Raw genomic sequence first — 25,481 nt, forward strand, 5'->3', positions numbered from 1 at the left:
CTTATCCAGACATCCTTGCTGTGAGCGTGATCTATAAAGTGGTCTCCTTAGGCCAAGCCCCATCAAGAGCTTCAGACTGCTTGTGAGGCTTAGTTGTGAGTGTCTGGGTTTGGATAGCCCGCATGCACTCTAGTTCAAGGAACCAAGATTTGGACTTCCGCTTTAACTTCTTGTAGGAATGGTGGTCTATAGTGACCTTACAGGTTTTTCTCCTTGGGGACTAGAACTTGGCATCAGGTCTACCTACTGACTAGACCTCTTAGCTGCCTGACTCCACGTGTGTCTGAGCTTGCTAAACCATGGCTTCCCCATACCTGCCCTCATCTTCCTATTGACTCTTCTTCAAATTATCTGAACTGTTTTGATTCTTCCCACCAATTTGAGGCTCTGGGCTGATTTCCCTTTTGCTTTTCAAACCTGCCAGGCAAGTTTAGATCTAGATGTTGGCTCCTTCCTGACTGTCCTGTCCACCCATATTTATCTTTCTTACTTTGTTTTTGTTCTTGCCCTTGGATAATCAAACTGTCAAAATTCAGCCTCCCCGCCCCTGCGCCTTTTTTTTTTTTCTTCCAGTACTCACCTTATTGCAGTATTCTGGAATCAAACACAACATCTCAAGAGGTTTGCCTGTATTTTTTAAAAATCATTTATTTATTGTTTTTATTAAATTGAACTATAGTTGTTTTACAGTGTTGTGTTAATTTCTGCAGTGCTGCAAAGTGGTTTAGTTATACACACACACACATATATATACATGCATTCTGTTTTAAAATATTTTTTTCCATTATGGTTTATCATAGGATATTGAATATAGCTCTTTGTGCTATACCAGTAGGACCTTGTTGTTTATCCATTGTGTATATAAAAACTTAACATATACTAACCCAAGGATTCCACTCCATCCCTCCCCCTTGGCCACCACCAACTTGTTCTCTGGGTCTGTGATTCTGTTTCATAGATAAGTTCACTTATGTCATATTTTAGATTCCACATACAAGTGATATCATGTGTTTCTCTTCCTCTGACTTGCGTCACTTAGTATGATCATCTCTTGTTATGAAAATCTCATGGATAATCCATGTTGCTGCAAATGGCATTATTTCCTTCTTTTGGACTGAGTAGTATTCCATTGTATGTATGGACCACATCTTTATCCATTCATCTGTTAATGGGCATTTAGGTTGCTTCCACGTCCTGGCTATTGTGAACAGTGCTGCTGTGAACACAGGGGTGCATGTAACTTTTTGACACACAGGTTTGTTTGGATGTATGTCCCAGAGTGGGGTTGCTGGATCATATGATAATCCTGTTTTTCATTCTCTGAGGAACCTCCATACTGTTCTCCACAGTGACTGCACCAACTTACATTCCCACCAGCAGTGTAGGAGGGTTCCCTTTTCTCCACACCCTCTCCAGCATTTATTATCTATAGACTTTTTAATGATGGTCATTCTAACAGATGTGAGGTGGTATCTCATTGTAATTTTGATTTGCTTTTCTCTAATAATTAGTGATGTTGAGCATCTTTTCATGTGCTTATTGGCCATCTATTTCTTTGGAGAAATGTCTCTTTAGGTGTTCTGCCCAGATTTTGATCAGGTGGTTTGTTTTTGTTGATGTTGAGTTTTATGAGCTGTTTGTGTGCTTTGGAAATTAAGCCCTTGTTGGTCGCATCATTTGCAAATATTTCTCACATTCCAGAGGTTGTCTTTTTGTTTTGTTTATGATTTCCTTTGCTGTGCAAAAGGTTGTAAATTTGATTAGGCTCTATTTGTTTATTTTTGCTTTTATTTCTTGAAGAAGGCAATGGCACCCCACTCCAGTATTCTTGCCTGGAAAATCCCATGGACAGAGGAGCCTGGTGGGCTGCAGTTCATGGGGTCGCTAAGAGTCGGAGACGACTGAGCGACTTCCCTTTCACTTTTCACTTTCATGCATTGGAGAAGGAAATGGCAACCCACTCCAGTGTTCTTGCCTGGAGAATCCCAGGGACGGGGGAGCCTGGTGGGCTGCAGTCTATGGGGTCGCACAGAGTCGGACACGACTGAAGCGACTTAGCAGCAGCTTTTATTTCTAATGCCTTGGGAGACTGAAAGAAAACATTGGTACAGTTTATGTCAGAATGTTTTGCCTATGATCTCTTGTAGGAGTTTTGTGGTGTTGTATCTTATATTTAAGTCTTTAAGCCATTTTGTGTTTATTTCTGTATATGATGAGAGTGTGTGTTCTAACTTCATTGATTCATATGCAGCTGTCCAACTTTCCCAACACCACTTGCAGAGTCTAGAGGAAAAGCCAGGAAAACCAAACCTGGTTTTCCTCGGATTCTTTGTTAGAGGTTTCTTCCCTTTCTCTTTTAAATATTATGTTTCCCCAGAGTTCTCTCAGTAATCTCTTTTCTTTTCACCTAGTACACTTCCGATCTCATCCACTTTTATACTGAGGTGACGACTCCCAAATACACATTTCTAGTGAAAACGTGTCCTTTGAACTAGAGACCTACATCCATCATGACATTCGATAGACACTTCAAGTTGTTTTCCCTCCCACACTTGAACCTCCTATTGTATTACTCATGCTGGTGTTTGGTGCCACCATCTACCCCAGACACAATCTTGTCTTCCTAGTCTTCAATTTTACCATTTCTATCCATTTAATCTCCAGATCCTGTTCTAGCTCTTAACGTTCTCCAAAATCCATACCTTTTTCTCAGCTTTCACTCACTGTACTTATACTCTGAGGCAGGAATCATACATGTAGGGTTTACTGTTTGTCATGTGGGGTCCAGCGTTTTAGCCAGCATGTGGTTAGTGCTTCAGTTCAGTTCAGTTGCTCAGTCGTGTCCGACTCTTTGCGACCCCGTGAATAGCAGCACGCCAGGCCTCCCTGTCCATCACCAACTCCTGGAGTTCACTCAGACTCACGTCCATCAAGTCAGTGATGCCATCCAGCCATCTCATCCTCTGTCATCCCCTTCTCCTCCTGCCCCCAATCCCTCCCAGCATCAGAATCTTTTCCAGTGAGTCAACTCTTCACATGAGGTGGCCAAAGTACTGGAGTTTCAGCTTTAGCATCATTTCCTCCAAAGAAATCCCAGGGTTGATCTCCTTTAGAATGGACTGGTTGGATCTCCTTGCAGTCCAAGGGACTCTCAAGAGTCTTCTCCAACACCACAGTTCAAAAGCATGGATTCTTCGGCGCTCAGCCTTCTTCACAGTCCAACTCTCACATCCATACATGACCACAGGAAAAACCATAGCCTTGACTAGATGGACCTTAGTCGGCAAAGTAATGTCTCTGCTTTTGAATATGCTATCTAGGTTGGTCATAACTTTCCTTCCACGGAGTAAGCGTCTTTTAATTTCATGGCTGCAATCACCATCTGCAGTGATTTTGGAGCCCCCGAAAATAAAAAGTCTGACACTGTTTCCACTGTTTCCCCATCTATTTCTCATGAAGTGATGGGACCAGATGCCATGATCATCGTTTTCTGAATTTTGATCTTTAGGCCAACTTTTTCACTCTCCTCTTTCACTTTCATCACGAGGCTTTTGAGTTCCTCTTCACTTTCTGCCATAAGGGTGGTGTCATCTGCATATCTGTGGTTATTGATATTTCTCCCGGCAATCTTGCTGCCAGCTTGTGCTTCCTCCAGCCCAGCGTTTCTCATGATGTACTCTGCATAGAAGTTAAATAAGCAGGGTGACAATATACAGCCTTGATGTACTTAGTATGTGTCAAATGAATGGATGGAGGCCAGTGTCTTGGTTCATTCTTTGCTTGTTTTCAATTACAGCACTGTTTCCCTAACTGTCCCCTCTGCTTTTTACTTCCTTTCAGTGTGTTGTCTACATCACCACTGTGTGACATGTCTAAAATATGACTTTTTAAAATTTGTAAATAATTTAATGTATATTTCTGAAAGATACGATATTTTAAAAAGTCATAACCACTATGCCATTTTCATAGCTAAAAATTTCACAATTATTCTTTGACTTTTTAAGTTTTATTTTTTGGCCTCACTGTGCAGCATTCGGGATCATTAGTTCCTTGAGCAGAGATTGAAGCTGTGCCCCCTTCAGTGAACCCGTGGAATCCTAACCACTGGTCCAGGGAATTCCCCTTTCCGTTTTTTCCCCCAAATAAATTGATTTTATAATAGCCTTACTGGAGACAATTATTCTTGAATATCATCAGCTATCTAGTCAGCATTCAAATGTTCAATTTTTCTCGTAATTTATTTTGAAAATTATTTACAGTTCTTAAGAGTTCAGGTTCCAAATAATGTTCATATATTGTAATTAGTTGACATCTCTTACATTTCCTTTAATCTTTTTTTTTTTTCCCCTTCCATCTCTTTCTTTTTTATCTGTTGAAGAAGCTGACTTGTTGGAGTGGGAGTTGGATCTAGTGATCATTCCTGGAGAGATGATGCTTTTCTGTTGGGCTCCCTATTGTTAGGGTTCTAAATTTGTCATCACACGTGTTCCTTCCTGCCTCTGGGTTTGTGTGTTTCTGCTTCCTGGGCAGAGAATGATGCCTGTGTTGCAAGTCTCCTGTCCCTTTTCTCTGTCACCTTGATCCCCCTCTCTTTTCCTTCCCTTCCCATCCTTAGTAAAAGTACAGTCATGTGATGTGAGCTAACTAGAGTTAAGCAAGGTGTTTTTTTTTTAATGCATTAAATTATCAAAATGGAGAGTAAAGTAAAATCACATTCTGAGAGTCTGACACATAAACCCTTAGGTTCTTCTCTTTACCAAAATAGGAAGGCTAAATTGGGTAGAAGCGTTGACCTAATGAGCTTCTGCATACAGTTAAAAAAATTTTTTTTTTACGAATTTTACTAAGTTCTTGTTAATGTCACGTTCTTTTCCTAGATCTCATATTTTGGATTCTGGCTATGTTACAATGAACAGCACTCTGCCGTCGGACGTCATCGGTCGGAGAGTTGAAGTTAACGGGGAGCACGCAACAGTGCGTTTTTCTGGCATTGTCCCTCCTGTGGCAGGTAATCTATGGCACTGTGTGCACGTGTTTATTTTGTAGCTGTTTCTGGTAGGTGTCTCAGTAGAGGTCTATGATACCAATTTGAGGATGCTAACCACCAAGTTATAGATGCTCTGATACAGTTTTACTTCAGGGACAATATCCTGTGGTATCCATGACTTAATTTGATTATACACTTATCTAACTATTTAATGTTACTATTTTATATTGTCAGTCTTAAAATAGCTTCAGTGTAACTTTAAACCATAACAAAACTTGAATTCCCATAATCCTAAGCTCGAAAATGAAGTAATAGTTTTGAAATTTCTATTATCATTAATTCATGTGTATGTGTAATTCAAATTGATCTGAATACAATTTTGTGTTACCATTTTTCACTTATGATTTGGTATATGTCTGTTTCTATAGCATTATTTTACTTGTATTTCCTTTTTTATTGAGACATAATTAATATATTAGTTTCAGGTGTACAATATAATGATTCAGTATTTGTATATGTTGCCTTTTGGCCACCTATAGGTCCTCTTTGCAAATATTTTCTCCCAGTTTGTATGTTGACATTTCATTTTCTTTATTGTTTCCTTTGCTGTACAGAAGCTTTTGAGTTTAAATAGGTCCCATTTCTTTATTTTTGTTTTTTTTTCTCATTATTCTGGGAGACAGATTGAGAAAAGATATTGCTGCAGTTTATGTTGGAGAGCGTTCTGCTTATGTTTTCCTCTAGGAATTTTATAGTACCCGGTCTCACATTTAGATATTTAATGCATTTTGAGTTTATATTTGTGTTATGATGTTAAAGAATGATCTAATTTCATTTTTTTTTACATATAGCTGTCCATTTTTGCCACCACCATTTGTTGAAGACACTGTCTTTCCAACATTGCGTGTTCTTGCCTTCTTTGTTATAGATTAATTGACCATAGGTCCATGGGTTTATTTCTGGACTGTCTGTCCTGTTCCATTGATCTGTATTTCTGTTTTTGTGCCAGTACGATACTGTTTTGATGACTGTAGCTTTGTAGTATAGTCTGAAATCAAGGAGCCTGGTTCCTCCAGTTCTGTTTTTCTTTCTCAAGATTGCTTTTGCTGTTTGGGATCTTTTGTGTCTCCATACAGATTTTAAGATTATTTTCTAGTTCTGTGGAAAATGCCAGTGGTAATTTGGTAGGGATTGCATTGAATCTGTAGATTGCCTTGGGTTATAAGGTCATGTTGACAATATTGAGTCTTCCAGTCCATGAATATTATTTCCATCGGTTGTGTCTTCTTCGATTTCTTTCATCAGCATCTTACAGTTTTCAGAGTATAGATCTTTTGTCCCCTTAGGTTTATTCCTTGGTATTCTATTCTTTGTGATAAGATGCTAAGTGAAATTGTTTCTTGAATTTCTCTTTCTGATCTGCCATTGTTAGTGTATAGCAATGGATTTACTTGTATTTGGCTTGTGAGATCTCAGGTCCCTGACCAGGGACTGAACCGTAGCCATGGCAGTGAAAGCCCAGAGTCCTAACCACAAGGCCCCCAGAGCACTCCTTTACTTGCATTTCTTAATGGTTGTATTTAGTATGGTGCATAGCTTGCTTAATCATTCCTCCTTTTTAGACATCAATTTCTAGTTGTTTTTTTTACTTTTGTCAATGACAGTAATATAGTAGACTTATTTATATGTCTTAGTCAATCAGTCAACAAATATTTAAGTGCCTTCTATATATTAGGAATTGGCTTAAATGTATACAAGGTCAGTTAGTTCAGTCGCTCAGTTGTGTCCGACTCTTTGCGACCCCATGAATCGCAGCACGCCAGGCCTCCCTGTCCATCACCAACTCCCGGAGTTCACTCAGACTCACATCCATCAAGTCAGTGATGCCATCCAGCCATCTCATCCTCTGTCGTCCCCTTCTCCTCCTGCCCATAATCCCTCCCAGCTACAGAGTCTTTTCCAATGAGTCAACTCTTCACATGAGGTGGCCAAAGTATTGGAGTTTCAGCTTTAGCATCATTCCCTCCAAAGAAATCCCAGGGTTGATCTCCTTCAGAATGGACCGGTTGGATCTCCTTGCAGTCCAAGGGACTCTCAAGAGTCTTCTCCAACACCACAGTTCAAAAGCATCAATTCTTCGGTGCCCAGCCTTCTTCATAGTCCAACTCTCACATCCATACACGACCACTGGAAAAACCATAGCCTTGACTAGATGGACCTTAGTCGGCAAAGTAACGTCTCTGCTTTTGAATATGCTATCTAGGTTGGTCATAACTTTCCTTCCAATGAGTAAGCGTCTTTTAATTTCATGGCTGCAGTCACCATCTGCAGTGAAGGTATTCAGTGGTAAATTTACACCAGAGGGTCTCAAAATATGGTCACTGAGGAGTATCAATGTCACTTGGTTACTTGTTAGCAATGCGCATTCTTGGGCCCCACCCCAGAACTACTGAATCAGCAACTCTGGAGATGGGACCCAGCCATCTCTGTTTTAAGAAGCTCTCCAGGGCATTTTATTAGGTTCATTAAGGTTGAGAACCACTGAACTAGATAGTTATGAACTCTGCCTTCATGGACCTAAGATTTACCAGAATATTTAGTATGGAGAGGGTTTCTTCTCTTGTTTTACTTGGATTATTGGTAAATCGAAAGAGAAAGTAACGTTTAATCTTAAAGTCAGCTGATTAGCAACCTTCATGGCTAATTAAGCAGCATTGTGTACCAGTTGCTCTTATATGCTCTCCACTTTGAACAAGAACATTCTTACAACTCTAAAGTTATAACAGCTGTAGAATAGACATGTTATTTTTACGGATGAAGAGCCCGAGACTCAGGTCCCAAAGTTTTCCTGTAAAAAGCTGGGATTTGAAACTGTGCTTTAGAGCCCATAGCCGTTCTGTTCTGTTGCTTCTCAAGACTATGAATAGTTTAAGATGCTTGATATATATTGCCAAGTTGCTGTGTGAAAGTATTGGATCAATGTCCAATTCTTGGAAATTTCGAATGCCCTAGTTCTCTGGGAAGTAGACTGAGATGGAGATTCACATTTAGGAAGTTTACTATTCAAGAAGTGTATTAGGTAGTCCTCTTAGAATTGATAGTAATGCCAGGGAAGGGAAGGGGGCTGGATTGGGCAGAGGGAGAAGTTGGGCCATGATCATTCCAGTCTTTTATTTATTTTTAATTTTTGTTTATTTTTGGCCGTGCTCGGTCTTCATCGCTTCACGTGGGCTTTCTCTAGTTTCAGCAAGCACGGGCGATACCCTGTATTGTGTTGCATGGCTTCTCTTGTTGCAGAGCAGGGACTCTAGGCATGCGGGCACAGGAGTCGTGGCCGTAGGCCCTGGAGCGGGCTCGGGAGTCATGGCCGTAGGCCCTGGAGCGGGCTCGGGAGTCGTGGCCGTAGGCCCTGGAGCGGGCTCGGGAGTCGTGGCCGTAGGCCCTGGAGCGGGCTCGGGAGTCGTGGCCGTAGGCCCTGGAGCGGGCTCGGGAGTCGTGGCTGTAGGCCCTGGAGCGGGCTTCTAGTTGTGGCCGTAGGCCCTGGAGCGGGCTCAGGAGTTGGGGCGCATGGGCTTAGGGACTCCACGGCATGTGGAATCTTCCTGGACCAGGGATCAAGCCCATGTCTCCTGTATTGTCAGACGGATTCTTATCCACTGAGCCAGGAGAGTCCAGGTGCCATGATTATTGTAAATAAAGGATTTACCTGATCTTCTGGGGGAACTCTGAAGATAGGATGGCCCTTCAAAGTCTTTCATAGTTGAGATGTGATGATCTATCACTGGGTTGTGGCTGCCTTAGGAAGGAGGTGTGCTCTGGGCCAAGGTGTTTTTTTTCCAGTGGAGACAATCCTAAAAGAGAGCCTGCAGCTGAGTGCCAACTGCCAAAAGCCAGTACTGCCAGCATCCAGGGGGAATTGATTCCAGTTTCTAAAGGCAGATTGGGGTGGCACCTCACAAATACAGTAAGTTAGGTGGAAGCTATTTAATGGTACTTTAACAATATGAAGGGATGTACATTATTTTCACTTATTAAGTTGCCTGTGACTTTGACACTTTCTTCATGTATGTATTATCAGGCATTTTTCCCCCAGAATATTATAATTCTGCCAAGAGGGAACTTCTGTGTGTTTACTCTTTATCAATTATATCATTGTATGCAGCATTCTTTCCATTACTTCAATTGGTGCTACTTTTGGATTTCTTGTAGAACTCATCTCTGGGATAGGTGCAAAGATGCAGAGAAATGGAACAGAGATTTAGTACTTACTGCTTATTTCGCTGGATGTGGCTGTAGGGCTGTTGTGACAACTCAATGAGTTAAAAGCTTAAAGCACTTAGACCAGTTACTGGTGTTTGCTGAGCACCTGGACTAGCCACATCTAGTCCTCTGAGTGCTTACTAGGTGCTCAGTTCACTTGTTGAATGACGGAACGATCTCTCATCCAGTGATGTCGACAGCATCCTCCCTGTTTTCTGGATGAGGACATTGAGGCACAGAAAGGTTAAGTAGACCTGAGCTCACCTGGTTAGGAATTCATGAGGAATTATTCTGACTCTTAACCCCTGAAGTGAAAGTGTTACTTGCTCAGTTGTGTCCTACTCTTTGGGACCCCATGGACTGTAGCTCCCCAGGCTCCTCTGGTCCACAGAATTCTCCAGGCAAGCATACTGGAGTGGGTTGCCATTTCCTACGCCAGGAGATCTTCCCGACTCAAGGATCAAACCCAGGTCTCCTGCATTGCAAGCAGATTCTTTATCATCTAAGCCACTGGGAAGCCCTCCCTGTGCTGAGTAAAATGTGAAAGAAACACAAAGGCAGGGCATATTTGGAGCTGTGAAGGGAGGTGTCAGTTCAGGGGAAGGAATGAACCATGGAGTGGGAATTTGATCTGCTGCTCTGTGCTATGATTTCTAGGCTCTGTTTTAGGGCTTTGTTTGTTTTATCTGCTTTAGGGTTGCAGTGGGCAGAACTGTAAGCTCAGATTCCAACACTCTACACCTGGTTCCCCAGGTGGTGGCAGGGCCGGGAACTCCCGCAGAGGACCTGGGCAGGGCCTCTAGAGCGACCTGGACTGATTGCTGAAGCAGCTCAGCCCCATCTGCCTCAGCTGATCCTCGGTTCCTCCCCAGGCCTCTCTTTCAGGCCTGTTGGGGAGCAGGGGCGGCCTTCACGAATCCTGTTACCATGGAGTCCAGTTAAGCCCAAGGGGGTGGCTCCCACTGGTATCTGCAGGTAAGATCTCTGGGTGGCACTGCCTGCATCTGGCTGTCATTTGGGGGAATAATCACTGTTCACAAAAAAGAGCTTCACTCCTTTGCTTCAGTCCATCTCCTGCTAAAGACACAGAATCTGAACATTTAACAAATGGTGGCTCCACAATTTAGAGGAAGAGCCAGGAGGCACCCAGACCCATGCAAGGAGGGCGACAGAGCTGAGGGGTCCCCTTTCTCAGTCCACCCATATGCTCCCCGCCTGCTTGGTCCGGCCGCTTTCTCTGGGGCACTGATTTTGTTCAGCTTGCCACTGAAACAGGAGCTGAGGGAGGTCAGTTGTCTGCAGCTGGTAGATGGAGACGTCTTTACCTTCTTTTCTTGGGAGAATCCAGCTTCAGTATTGAGGATGGATGAGGAGGAAGAGGGTGGGGGGAAACGAGACTGCTCAGGAGCCAGGGACGTGCTCTCTCCTCAACTCTGGAACCCAGAAGAGTAACGAGGCCCCTGGAAGACCCCCATGTTCAGCATGGGTAGTGGCCCTGTAGCCCTTTGTGGGGGCCTGGAGGCCCTAATTCCTCTAGCCCCTCATGCCAGGGGACTGGGAGTGATGCCCTTAACCCCTCCCTTCACCTCAGTGTGAACAACCAGCTGTACCCTTCTTTCAAGCTAAGAGTGAGCTCCCTGGCCACCCACTTGGGGAGGAATTCATCCCAGCCCCTCTGTGCACTCCCCAGGGTGGTCCTGATGCTCAGAGGGCCACCTCACTGACAGCCTTTGTTAAACTGTGAAGCTCCACAAACCTACTTCACCTTAAGAAAGCAGAGGCTGACACCTTGGGCATCTCACAGATACTGCCAAGTAGAGTACGTGGGCCTCGTGGGGAGTGTCGGATCTTGTGGGACATTCTGGAAGCCTTGGTGCTGTGTTTTCTTTCTTGTTTCTTAGTATATATTAACATAATTATGTGACCACGGTAACAATAGAGGACAGAAAGCCTTATGATGAGAGCAGCTGTGTCAGCTGTGGGTGTTTCTTGACTCATTGTCTGGTGTGTTTTCTTAGTTAATCCTGCTCAGTTTGAGGTCACAGCGTTTCTTCAGTGATGCGACGTTTTCTTCTAAGATACCTTTGATAATTTAACCCTTGCATATTACCTGCTTTTTTCCCCCCCTGGTGATCCTTTTGGTTAGATATTGGATTTCCTGAATTGATTCTCTATTTTTTTCCTTACCATTTGTTTGTTGAAAAAATTGTCTTGTAAAATTTCCCATATTCTGAATTTTTTACATTGCATCCCCACAAAGTCATTAATATTTAGTTTTTCTGTCCCATACATTCCCTGTAGGTTAGTAGTTACATATAGGCTTGATCAGATTCAGGTTTGATATTTTATTTTTTGTACAGATATTTATGTTGTTGTTTAGTTGCTAAGTCATGTCTGACTCTTTGCGACCCCATGGAGCCCAAGAAGATAAAATCTGTCGCTGTTTCCACTGTTTCTTCATCTACTGGTCATGAACTGATGGGACCAGATGCCATGATCTCAAATTTTTGAATGTTGAGTTTTAAGCCAGCTTTGTTACTCTCCTCTTTCACCCTCATCAAGAAGCTCTTTAGTTTTTCCTCACTTTTTCTGCCATTAGAGTGGCATCATCTGCAAATCTGAGGTTCTTGATGTTTTTCCCGGTAATCTTGTGATTCCAGCCTGTGATTCATCCAGCCTGACATTTTGCATGGTGTACTCTGAAAACAGAGTAACAATGTATACAGCCTTGTTGTACTCCTTTCCCAATTTTGAACCAGTCAGTTGTTTCATGTCCAATTCTAACTGTTGCTTTTTGACCTGTATACAGGTTTCTCAGGAGACAGGTAAAGTGGTCTGGTATTCCCATTTCTTTAAGAATTTTCCACAGTTGTGATCCACACAGTCAAAGGCTTTAGTGTAGGTAATGAAGCAGATGTTTTTCTGGAATTCTCTTGCTTTCTCTATGAGCCAACTAATGTTGACAATTTGATCTCTGGTTCCTCTGCCTTTTCTAAATTCGGCTTGAACATCTGGAAGTTCTTGGTTCACATACTGCTGAAGCCATGTGAAATGAGCTCAGTTGTTCGGTGGTTTCAGCATTCTTTGGCACTGCTTTTTTCTGGGATTGGAATGAAAGCTGACTTTTTCCAGTCCTGTGGCCACGGCTGAACTTTGCTAACATTTTGAGTGCAGCACTTTAACAGCATCATCCTTAAAGATTTTAAATAGCTTAACTGGAATTCCATCACCTCCACTAGCTTTGATCATAGTGATGCTTCCTAAGACCCACTTGGCTTCACACTCCAGAGTGTCCAGGCTCTAGCTGAGTGACCCCACCACTGTGGTTATCTGAGTCATTAAGACCTTTTTTGTGTAGTTCTTCAGTGTATTCTTGCCATCTCTTCTTGATCTCTTCTGCTTTTATTAGGTCCTCACCATTTCTGTCCTTTATCTTGCCCATCCTTTCATGAAATGTTCCCTTGATGCTTCACTGTGCTTCTCTAAAACATAAACACATTTTCTTTAAAACTATGTATACTTTAAACTTTAATTTCGATTCATTTTATCATATTGGTGAATAGAGTTCTTTTAAACCAATAAGTCAGGTTATTGAAAAACTGTGTTCTTATTAACTTCTTGGTTTACAGTCCTTGAAGATACAAGGTGGAGTAGGTACATTCTTTAATATGGATAATCATTTAGTCCTTCAAAATTACATATAATATGATCTTGCAGGGCTTCCCTGGTGCCTCGGTTGGTAAAGAATCCGCCTGAAATGCGGGAGACCTGGGTTTGATCCCTGGGTTGGGAAGATCCCCTGGAGGAGGGCATGGCAACCCACTTTAGTATTCTTGCCTGGAGAAGCCCCATGGACAGAGGAGCCTAGCATGCTGCAGTCCATGGGGTTGCAAAGAGTTGGACACAACTGAGCCGCTAAGCACACACACACGATCCTTCAACATTATAGGTCTTTTAATCTGCTGTTTATGCCATCAGAATTCTACCCTAGCTTGTTTCTTTTGTAAAAAAAAAATTATTTCATATTGAAATATAGTTGATTTACATTATTATGTTAATTTCAGGTGTATGGCAAAGTCATTCAGTTGTTCATATACATATATCAATTCTTTTTTAGATTCTTTCCCCATATAGGTTATTACAGACTTTTGAGTAAAAGTTCCCTGCACTGTACAGTATCCTTGTTGATTATCTATTTTATATATAGTTGTGTGCGTATGTTAATCCCAACCTCCTAATTTATCCCTCCCCACCCACCTTTCCCCTTGAGTAACCATAATTTGGTTTTCTAAGTCTGTGAGTTTGTTTCTATTTTGTTAATAAGTTCATTCCTATCATTTTTTGTTTATTTTTTCTTTTTTAATAATTTTAAATTGGACGATAATTGCTCTACAGTGTTGCGTTGGTTTCTGCGTGCAACAACGCAAATCAGCCGTGAGTATATATTTTATCTTCTTCTGGAGCCTCCTTCCCATCCCCTCCTATCATGTTTTAGATTCTGTATATATGCAGTATCAGATGATATTTGTCTTTCTCTGACTTAAGTTTACTTAGTATGACAAGATCTAGCCATGTTGTTATAAATGGCATTATTTCATTGTTTTTTATGGCTGAGGAATATTCCATTTATATATGTTCCATATTTTCTTTACCCATTCCTCTGTTGGTGGACATTTAGGTTGTTTCCATGTCTTAGCTATTGTAAATACTCCTGTAGTGAATATTTGTATGTATGTATTTTTTTAAACAATTTTTCTGAATTAAAAAATTTTCATTTTATTTACTTGCTTTGGGCTGTGCTGGGTTTTCATTGCTGTGCTTGAGCTTTCTCTAGTTGCGGCAAGTGGGGGCTGCTCTCTAGCTGTGGTGTGAGGCTTCTCATTGCTGTGGCTTCTCTTGTTGCAGAGGGCTGAGTAGTTGTGGTGCACGGGCTTAGTTGCCCTTTGGTGTGTGAAATCTTGCCAGACCAGGGATCTAATCCTTGTCCCCTGCATTGTCAGGCAGATTCTTAAGCACTGGACCACCAGGAAAGTCCTCATGTATCTTTTTGAATTATGGTTTTCTTCAGATATATGCCTGGGAGTGAGATTGCTGGATCATATGGTAAAGCTCTATTGAGGTCTTTTTTTTTTTTTTTTTTTTAAATTTTTGTTTCTGGTTGCTTCATGGGGCTTGCAGGGTCTTAGTTCCCCAACCAGGGATTGAACATGGGCCCCAGCGGTGAAAGTGCCCAGTCCTAACCACTGGATCATGAGGGAGATCTCTATTTTCACTTTTTCAAGGAAACTCCGTACTGTTCTCTATAGTGGCTGTACCAATTTACATTCCCATCAACAGTGTATGGAGTTCCTGAAAGGGAACAGGGTTCCCTTTTCTTTACACCCTCTCCAGCATTTGTTTGTAGACTTTTGTTTGACGATGGTTATTCTGACCACTGTGAGGTGATATATTGTTGTAATTTTTATTTGCATTTCTCTAAAAATTAGCAATGTCAAGCATCTTCTCATGTGTCTCTTGGCTTTCTGTATGTCATCTTTGGAGACGTGTCTATTTAGATCTTCTGCCCATTTTTCAATTGGATTGTTTGGGGTTTTTGATATTGAGTTGTATGAGCTATTTGTATATTTTGGAAATTAAGCCCTTGTCAGTTGTATTGTTTGCAAGTAGCTCTGTGGATTTATTTCTGGGCTTTCTATTCTTTTCCATTGATCTGTGTTTGTGTTTTTGTGCCAGTACCATATTGTTTTATTATAGCTTTATAGTATAGTCTGAAGTCAGGGAATCTGATTACTCCAGCTCTATTTTATTTTTTTTTCGACTCTTCAAGATCTGTTGTGTTTCCATACAAATCTTAACAGTTTAAAGACCAGAGCTATATTAATACATCTTCTGTTACCCAAACATTATTGACTGGTGACATTTCAGTATTCACTTGCATAACAAATCGCTGGCCACAGCCATTAGTTTCTGCAAAAATCCCCTAGTCAGTAACGTGTGAAGATTTTTTGTCTAGATCTGCAAAAAATGCCATTAGTAATTTAATAGGGGTTGCATTGAATCTGTGGATTACTTTGGATAGTATACTCATTTTGACAATATTGATTCTTCCAGTCCAGGAACGTGGTGTATGTTTCCATCTGTTTGTGTCATTGATTTCTTTCATCAGTTTCTTAACAGTTTTCAGAGTACAGGTCTTCTGCCTCCTTAGGTAGGTTTTTTCCTAGGTATTTTGTTCTTTTGATGCAATGATAAATGAGATTGTTTCCTTACATTTCTCTCTCTGACCTTTCTTTGTTAGTGTATAGAAATGCAGTGGATTTCTGTATATAATTTTGTATCCTGCGACTTTACCAGATTCATTGATGAGCTCTGGTAGTTTTCTGATAGCATCATTAGAATTTTCTTTGCATGGAATCACGTCATCTGCAAACAGTGACAGTTTTACATCTTCTTTTCCACTTTGGATTCCTTTTCTTCTTCTCTGATTGCTATGGCTGGGACTTCCGAAACTGCATTGAATACAAGTGGTGAGAGTGGACATCCTTGTCTTGTTCCTGATCTTAGAGGAAGTGCTTTCCGATTTTACCATTGAGTATGTTGTTAGCTGTGGGTTTTTCATATGTGGCCTTTACTATGTTGAGGTATGTTCCCTCTATTCACACTTTCTGCAGAGTTATTCTCAGAAATAGTTGTTGAATTTTGTCAGAAGCTGTTTTTGCATCTGTTGGGATGTTAATATGGTTTTTATTCTTCACTTTGTTAATGTGTATCACACTGGTTGACTAGGGGATATTGAAAAATTTCTATCCCTGGAATAATTCCCACTTGATCATGACGTATGATCCTTTTAATATATTGTTAGATTCAGTTTCGTGGTATTTTGTTGAGGATTTTGCATCTACGTTCATTGGTGATACTGACCTGGTATTTTCTTTTTGTGTTTGTGATATCCTTGGTTTTGGTATCAGAGTGATGGTGGCCTCATAGAATGACTTTGGGAGTGTTCCTTCCCCTGCAGTTTTTTGGAAGAGTTTCAGAAGGATAGATGTTAACTCTTCTCTAAATGTTTGCCAGAATTTGCCTGTGAAGCCATCTGATCCTGGACTTTTTGTTTGTTGGGAGTTTTTTAAATTCATGGTTTCAATTTCAGTACTTGTGATTGATCTGTTCCTATTTTCTATATCTTCATGGTTCAGTCCTAGGAGATTGTTTTTTTCTTTGTTAAAAAATTTGTTAATTTATTTGGCTGCACTGGGTCTTCATTGCTGCCTGTGGGTTTTCTCTGGTTGCAGAGAGCAAGAGCTGTTCTTCACTGTGGGGCATGAGCTTCTCATTGCAGTGGCGTCTCTTATTGTGGAACACAGGCTCTGGGGCACGTGGGTTTTAGTGGTTGTGGCACGTGGGCTCAGTATTTGTGGGTTGTTGGCTCAGTAGTTGTGGTGCATGGGCCTAGTTGTTCCACAGCATGTGAGATCGTCCCTGACCAGGGAGTGATCCCATGTCCCCTGCATCGGCAGGTGGATTCTTAATCTCTGGACCACCAGAGAAGCCCTAGGTATTTTTTGGTTTCTTTGACATCTTCAGTGATCCATTGGTTGTTAAGTAGCATGTTGTTTAGCCTCCACATTTTTGTGTTTTTTTTACAGATTTTATAATTCTTCCTTGAAATTGAAGATTAGATTAGAATCTGTAGGCAATGTTGTCAGAAAAGATACTTGATATTATTTCAGTTTTGTTAAATTTACCAAGGCTTGCTTTGTGATCCAACATATGATTTATCCTAGTGAATATTCTACATGCACTTGAAAAAAATGTGCATTCTGCTGCTTTAGGATGGAATGCTCTGTAAATACCAATTAAGTTCATCTGGTCTAATGCGTCACTTAAGGCATGTGTTTCCTTGTTGACTTTGTGTCTGAATGATCCGTCAGTTGATGTAAGTGGCGTGCTGAAATCACCCACTATTATTGTGTTGCTGTCGATTTCTCCTTTCATATCTGTTAACATTTGTTTTCTGCATTGAGGTGCTTCTGTGCTCTGTTCATCTATATTTACAATTGTTATGTCTTCTTGGGTTGACTTCTTGATCATTTTGTAGTGTCCTTCTTTGACTCTTGTAACAGTCTTTGTTTTAAAGACGTTTTTTTCTGATAAGAATATTGCTACTCCAACTTTCTTTTGAATTTCATTTGCATGGAATACCTTCTTCTATCCCCTCACTTTCAGACTCTTTGTGTCCCTAATCTGAAGTGGGTCTCTTGTCGACAGCATATAGATGGGCCTTATTTTTGTATCCGTTCAGCCAGTCTGTGTCTTCTGGTTGGAGTAGTTAATCTATTTATATTTAAGGTGATTACCAATATGTATGTTCTTCTTGCCATTTTGCTCATTGTTTTGGATGTGCTTTTGCAGGTCTTTTTTCTTTTTTTATTCTTTTGTTCTCTTATGATTCTGTGACTGTCTTTAGTGTTGAGGTTGAACTCCTTTTTCTTTTTTCTGTGTGTGTGTTTATATATGCGTGCGTGCATGCTCAGTCATGTCTGACTCTGTGTGACCCTGTGGACTGTAATCTGCCAGGCTCCTCTGTCCATGGATTTTCCAGGCAAGAATCCTGGAGTAGGTTGCCATCTTCTCCTTCAGGGGATCTTCCTGAACTAGGGATCAAACCCAATTCTCCTGCGTCTTCTGCACTGCAGACAGATTCTTTACCACTGAGCCATCAGAGTAGCCCATGTATATATGTACACATATATGTTTATATATACATGTATATATGTGTACATGTATATGTACACACATATATGTACATATAATATATACACACTTTATGTATATATATAAATGTACTGTATATTTAGAGTGCATTTCTGGTTTGTGGTTACCAGGAGGTTTTGATATAGTAGTTAGAGGTCTTTTAATCTACTGTTTGTGTCATCAAAATTTTACACTAACTTTTTTCTTGATTAATGTTAGACATGAGTTTCTTAGTATCCTGAATGCAGAGTTCCAAAGAATAGCAAGGAGAGATAAGAAAGCCTTCCTCAGTGATCAGTGCAAAGAAATAGAGAAAAACAATAGAATGGGAAAGACTAGAGACCTCTTCAAGAAAATTAGAGATACCAAGGGAACATTTCATGCAAAGATGGGCACAATAAAGGTCAGAAATGGTATGGACCTAACAGAAGCAGAAGATATTAAGAAGAGGTGGCATGAATACACAGAAGAACTACCCAAAAAGATCTTCATGACCCAGATAACCATGATGGTATGATCACTCACCTAGAGCCAGACATCCTGGAATGTGAAGTCAAGTGGGTCTTAGGAAGCATCACTACGAACAAAGCTAGTGGAGGTGATGGAATTCCAGTTGAGCTATTTCAAATCCTGAAAGATGATGCTGTGAAAGTGCTTCACTCAATATGCCAGCAAATTTGGAAAACTCAGCAGTGGCCACAGGACTGGGAAAGGTCAGTTTTCATTCCAATCCCAAAGACAGGCAATGCCAAAGAATGTTCAAATTACTGCAAAATTGCACTCATTTAATAAGCTAGCAAAGTAATGCTCAAAATTCTCCAAGCCAGGCTTCAGCAGTACATGAACCAAGAACTTCCAGATATTCAACTGGATTTAGAAAAAGCAGAGGAACCAAATCAAATTGCCAACATCCATTGGGTCATAGAAAAAGCAAGAGCATTCCAAAAAAACATCTTCTGCTTTGTTGACTATTCTAACATCTTTGACCGTGTGGGTCACAACAAACTGGAAGCTTCTGAAAGAGATGGGAATACCAGACCACCTGACCTGCCTCTTGAGAAATCTGTATGCAAGTCAGGAAGCAACAGTTATAACTGGACATAGATCAACAGACTGGTTCCAAATTAGGAAAGGAGTACGTCAAGGCTGTATATTGTCAACCCTGCTTATTTAACTTATATGCAGAGTACATTATGAGAAATGCCAGGCTGGATGAAGCACAAGCTGGAATCAAGATTGCTGGGAGAAATATCAATAACCTCAGATACATAGATGACACCACTGTTATAGCAGAAAGTGAAGAGGAACTAAAGAGACTTTTGATGAAAGTGAAAGAGGAGAGTGAAAAAAGCTTAAAACTCAACATTCAAAAAACAAAGATGATGGCATCCGGTCCCATCACTTCTTGGCAAATAGATGGGGAAACAATGGAAAAAGTGACAGGCTTTATTTTCTTGGGCTCCAAAATCACTGCAGATGATGATTGCAGCCATGAAATTAAAAGATGCCTGTTCCTTGGAAGAAAAGCTATGATAAACCTAGAAAGAAAGAAAGAAGGTGAAGTCACTCAGTCATGTCTGACTCTTTGCGACCCCATGGACTGCAGCCTACCAGGCTCCTCCGTTCATGGGATTCTCCAGACAACAATACTGGAGTGGGTTGCCGTTTCCTTCTCCAGGGGATCTTCTTGACCTAGGGATCGAACCCAGGTCTCCCACATTGCAGGCAGATGCTTTAACATGATAAACCTAGACAGCGTATTAAAAAGCAGAGACATTACTTTGCCAACAAAGGTCCATCTAGTCAAGGCTATGTTTTTTCCAGTTGTCATGTATGGATGTGAGAGTTGGACTATAAAGAAAGGTGAGTCCTGAAGAAATGATGCTTTTGAACTGTGGTGCTGGAGAAAACTCTTGAGGGTCCCTTGGACTGCAAGGAGATCAAACTAGTCAATCGTAAATGAAATCAGTACTAAATATTTATTGAAAAGACTGATGTTGAAGCTGAAACTCCAATACTTTGGCCATCTGATGCCAAGAACTGACTACTTGGAAAAGACCCTGATGCTGGGAAAGATTGAAGGCAGGAGGAGAAGGGGACGACAGAAAATGAGATGGTTGGATGGCATCACTGACTCAATGGGTACGAGTTTGAGCAAGCTCCAGGAGTTGGTGACGGACAGGGAAGCCTGGCACGCTGCAGTCCAATGGATCGCAAAGAGTCAGACACTGCTGAGTGACTGAAGTGACTGACTGATTATTGTTATTACAATGAATTAGGAAAAAATACTTTTTAAAATGTTCTTAGAACACTTAATTTTCATCTATAGGAAAATAATAATGTGTTGGTTTTTGTTAGGGCATAATACTTTGCAGTCATCAATTGTGATGAATATAAAATCTGTGATTACTGGCCCTCAATGACAGAAAATGTGCTCTTTGTTTGACGAAACTATTACCCTTATCAACCATGTGCTGTAGGACTAGTAACAGATAAATAGAATACCTGTTGTTTGGTTTATTATAAGTGACTTCAGTTTGGAATCACTGTCATTTCATTGTAGAAAGAAGTCTAGCCAAGGTAACATGTCTAGCAAGGGGAGTCTAATGCAGCGTTCCTGGGGTCTTGTTAAAAATATGAATTCTCAGTTTGGACATGGAGAGATTCTAATTCACTATTTCAGAGTTAAGTTCCAGGACTCATCACTTAAAATGTGCTCCCTAGATGATTCTGATGTCCCATTTTTGAGATGAAGTTTTTATTCCTTTGGTTGCATCAGGAAGCCACCAGAAAGCAAAATAAAACCATCTGAGCCCTTATAAAACCAAGCTTTCTATCCTGAACTTCGGTTGAGGCTTGAATTAAGAAATAGCCGCTTCTGAAACACCAGTGAATATGTTATAAAGATGCTATCAAGTGTGATGTGTTCTTCATTATCTTAATGCCCTTTATACAGACAAACACTCTGTGACAAATTATTGTTAGCTCAGGGAATGGGGAAAAACGGAGATGATTTTACTACTGAACAAGAGGATTGCATCTTTTTCTTTTTGCTGCAAGGAAAAAAGCTACTTGACTACTACTTTTTCAATTATTCTCTCCTATCCTCTTTAAATGCTTCTTATCCACCCTCCTTCAGCTTTTTGTTGTTGTTGTTAGTGATTTTTGATCTTTCAGTATCCAGTTTTCTTTCTTCTGACTTAAAAAAAAATTATTGAATTATAGTTGATTTACAATGTTGTTTTTATTTTCTGCTCTACAGAAAAGTGATTCAGTTTTACATATATATATATATTCTTTCTAATTTTTTTCCTATTATGGCTTAATTATCACAGGATATTGAACATGGTTCCCCATTCTATACAGTAAGACCTTGTTGTTTATCCATCTCACATATGATAGTTTGCAGCTGCTAATCCCAAACTTCTAATCCTTCCCTGCCTGCCACCCCCACACCTGGCAACCGCAAGTCTGTTCTCTTCATCTGTGAGTTTTTGTTCTTTAGATATGTTCGTTTGCATCATATTGTGGCTTCCACATATAAGTGATATCATGTGGTATTTGTTTTTCTCTGATTTACTTTGCTTAGTATGATAATCTCTAGATTCATCCATGTTGCTGCAGATGGTATTATTTCATTCTTTGTAAGGGCTAAGTAACATTTCATTGTGTACATATACCATCTCTTTATCCATCCATCTGTTGATGGACATTTAGGTCGCTTCTGTGTCTTGGCTATGGTAAATAGTGCTGCTGTGAACATGGGGGTCATGTATCTTTTTGAATTAAGAGTTTTTAAAATTCTTTAATTCTTGTCTGGATACATGTCTAGGAGTGGGATTGCTGGGCCATATGTTAGCTCTATTTTTAGTTTTTTGAGGAACGTCCATATTGTTTCCCACAGTAGCTGCACCAATTTGCATTCCCACCAACAGTGTAGGAGGGCTCCCCTTTCCCCACACCCTCTCCAGTATTTGTTATCTGTAGACTTTTTAATGGTTGTCGTTCTGACTGGTGTGAAGTGGTACCTCATTGTAGCTTTGATTTGCATTTCTCTACTAGTTAGCAATGATGCGCGTCTTTTATGTGCCTGTTGCCCGTCTGTGATGGCTTCTTTTCTCCATGCTTATAGGTTTCTCTGGAGAAGCAGGATGAAGTTCAAGTTCTTTACCATGTCGCAGCCTCTCTTGACACAGTTGGGTGCAATCTCTCTTTAGTCCGTTTCTGTTGGCTGTTGTTTTTCTTGGTTTCCAGTCATAGACTCTTGTGTTTTTCTGTGCTTAGTTGGTTTTCTTTGAGTGCCAGATATTGGTTGTGAAGAGTTGTAATTTGAGCTTTGCAGGGGTGGTATCTTCTTCCAGAGAGGACTGAAGTGGACTCTGGCAGATGCAGAAAGTCCACAGCAATCCCAGATCACCTAAGCACATCTGGGAATGTGATTGTTTGAAGTCAACCTTCAGTCGGTACAGGGGTTAGTCTGTTTAGGTTGGTTCCTTCTTGCTCTTAGGTTGAAAGCATTTCAAGCCCCAGAACAAAACCTAGAGAGTTTCTTGCAGCCTCCACCTTCCTTGGGAGACCCTGGTTTTCGTTATTTATCTCTTACGCCCTCAAAAGTGAAAGTGAAAGTTAGTCACACAGTCATGTCTGACTCTGCAATCATGGGCTGTAGCCTGCCTGGCCCCTCTGTCCATGGGATTCTCCAGGCAAGAGTACTGGAGCGGGTTATTATTTCCTTCTCTAGGGAATCTTTCCAACCCAGGGATTGAACCCGGGTCTCCTGCATTGCAGGCAGATTCTTTACCAGCTGAGCCACTAGGGAAGCCTTAGTCCCTCAAAAGCTCTATCCAAAGCTGAACAAAGCTTTGTTCAGCTTTTTAGCTTTTCAGCCTTTCTGCCAGAATCAGCAGATGCCCAAGGGAAAAAAGTTGCTCTAAGGCTTTGCTTAACTCTAGGTTTCCCTCTTCTCTCAGATTTTGGCCTTGTAATTCTTTAGTGCCTTTTTAGCTCTGTGGTGGTTTAAAACATATATATATGCGTGTGTATATTTTAAATTGTGGTAAGTTATACATAACTGAACTTAACATTTTAGTCACCTTTAATTGTATAGTTGAGTGATTTTTAGGTAGAATAATGTTGTACAGTCGTCATCACCATTCATCTCCAGAACCCTCTTCATTTTACAGAAGTGAAACCCTGTAGCCATTAAGCAGTAACTTCCTGTTCTACCCTCCCCTCAGCTCCTGCCAAACACCATTCCACTTTCTGTTTCTATGCATTTGAGTATTCTAGGCATCTCATATAGGTGGCCCCAGACTTCATCTCTGCTGTGACTGAACCACACACACAATTGGGTTTCCAGGGCAGAGGCCCGGACACCCCACTGAACCTGGAGTGCCGAGTCCTGCCTCCCACCTCCCCGCCGCCAATTCAGCTGCCTTTGTGTGGGGGAGGCGCTGGCGGGTAGGATGAGGTCCTATCTGGGTGGCTGAGGATGCCTTCCCCATCACGGCCCAGGAAACGGAGCCAGAAGTTCTCAGACCCCTCACTCCCCATTGCCTGGGGGGTTGTGGAAGTGGAAACACCCCAAGTTAGAAATCCTGACAGATTCCGTGGTTTGGGGCAGGGGCTCTGGGGTTGGGGGCTGCAGGGGTCCCAGGAAGGACTGGGGACCCGTCCTATTGACCACCCTGATTCTACACCATGTCCCCTCTTCTCTGTGTATGACCTCGAGAGTTGGTCGACTGGCTTCCTTTCCACGGCCGTCGTCTGTTCTAGGTTGAGCTGAGTTGAACGTGGGACCTCACTGCAAAGGAAACCTGGTTAAAATTCCTCCCATACATCTAGGGTTTTTTCTATTTGGACCTAACATTGGTCTCAATTTTGCCCTAATGTACTCAGCTGTAAACACACGTTTTTAAGGTTTTCAGTATGACCCCTTTAACTTCAATAGGAGTCAGAATACCTTATGAATCAGAATACTCAGTGTTCCCTCCCCCCCACAAGTCCATAGCAGGGGCATTGGGGTTTATTTTAATTGTAGGACATGACTTCTGTATTTGAGTTAATTTTTATCAGCCCCAGTTATGATGCCTGGTCATCAGTACTGGATATGAACCTATTATCTGGAGACTTGGGTTTCTTTCTGAAGAGAGTTCTTTATGCTCTAGTTTCATGATGTGGTTTTAGCAGAGTTAATCAGAAATGACTCAGTTTATACAATTGTATTCAGCTTCAAATTGGTTTGTGCTAGACGAGCCGAGCCCAGTGTCCTGCCGCCCCACCCCTGGACAGTTGCTTGCGCACAGCAGCCGCAGCCGGTGCTGAGACCTTGTGGACTCCTTTGTCGGTGCGCCAGCGCCCTAGGGAGAGTGCCTCGGGGGTGGCAGCTTCAGGCATGCGGGCCCTCGGTGGCAGGCAGGTGCCAGGTGGATCTGGGTCTAAAGTGCCAGGTGATAGGGGGACCAGGTGGTGAGTGCATCGACTTTGGGGTAAAGGACTGAACATTTCTCACTTTCTGAAGAAAACCCAGGTGACTCTAGTGGTAAGGAACCTGCCTGCCGCTGCAGGAGACGTAAGAGATGTGAATTCAGTCCTTGAGTCCAGAAGATCCCCTGAAGGAGGAAATGGCGACCCACTCCAGTATTCTTGCTTCGGGCTTCCTATGGACAAAGGAGCCCGGTGGGCTGCAGTCCATGGGGTCGCAAAGAATCAGACATGACTGAAATGACTTAGCATGCATGTATTGTTTGTTTTTTGTGTCTGGCTTAGTTCACTTAGCATAAGGTCTTTAGGGGTCATCCATGTTGTGGAATGTGTCAGAATTTCGTTCCTTTTTAAGACTGAATAATATTCCATTGTATGGACAGACCACATTTTGTTTAGTAATTGATCCGCCATTGGACACTTTGTTTATCCATTCATCCATTGACTTCTGGCTGTTTTGAATAATGCTGCTGTGAACACAAGTACACTAATACCTGTTTGAGTCCCTGCTGTCAGTTCTTGGGGTGTTTGCCCAGAGGTAGAATCACTAGGCTGGGTGATGATTCTGCGTGCAGCTTTGCGGAGGAAGCACTGTACTGTTTTCCACAGTTGCCACACTATTTTACATTCCCACGAACAATGCATAAAATTAACGCTGTCTCCCTATCCCTGCCAGCACTTATTTTCTCTTTTGTTTTGTTGACACAAGCCATTCTAATTGGTGTCAAGTGATTTTTAAAAATTGTTTATCTAGATTTTCTAGTTCTCCACAGGAGGGTAGATCCAGAAGTGAAACTTTTTTTTTTTTTTATCAGAAGTGAAACTCTTTGTCTCACATACTTTTGCACCTGGCACAGTTCTGTGTGTGTGTGTGTGTGTGCATGCTAAGTCACTTCAGTCATGTCTGATTCGTTGCGGTGCCTTGGACTATAACCTACCAGGCTCCTCTGTCCATGGGACAGTGGGTACTTAATAAATAGAGGGAGAAGAGAGAGGG

The 25,481-nt window shown here is 41.5% G+C and overlaps 1 protein-coding gene across 14 annotated transcripts in view; it reads left to right on the forward strand.

The window, feature by feature from the left end:
• Positions 1–25,481, forward strand: part of TBCE (tubulin folding cofactor E) — a 91,171-nt gene that overhangs the window by 24,726 nt on the left and 40,964 nt on the right. For all 14 annotated transcript variants that reach the window (XR_011252941.1, XR_011252943.1, XR_011252942.1 and 11 more), the window contains one exon: positions 4,878–5,008. Coding sequence is in view for 10 of the 14 variants with exons in the window: in XM_069571583.1 (XP_069427684.1) it covers positions 4,909–5,008 (100 nt within the window). In the remaining 4 variants the exon portion in view is untranslated. The remainder of the gene's footprint in view (positions 1–4,877; positions 5,009–25,481) is intronic.

This window comes from Ovis canadensis, chromosome 25 (genome assembly GCF_042477335.2).
Source record: "Ovis canadensis isolate MfBH-ARS-UI-01 breed Bighorn chromosome 25, ARS-UI_OviCan_v2, whole genome shotgun sequence".
Taxonomy (NCBI): domain Eukaryota; kingdom Metazoa; phylum Chordata; class Mammalia; order Artiodactyla; family Bovidae; genus Ovis; species Ovis canadensis.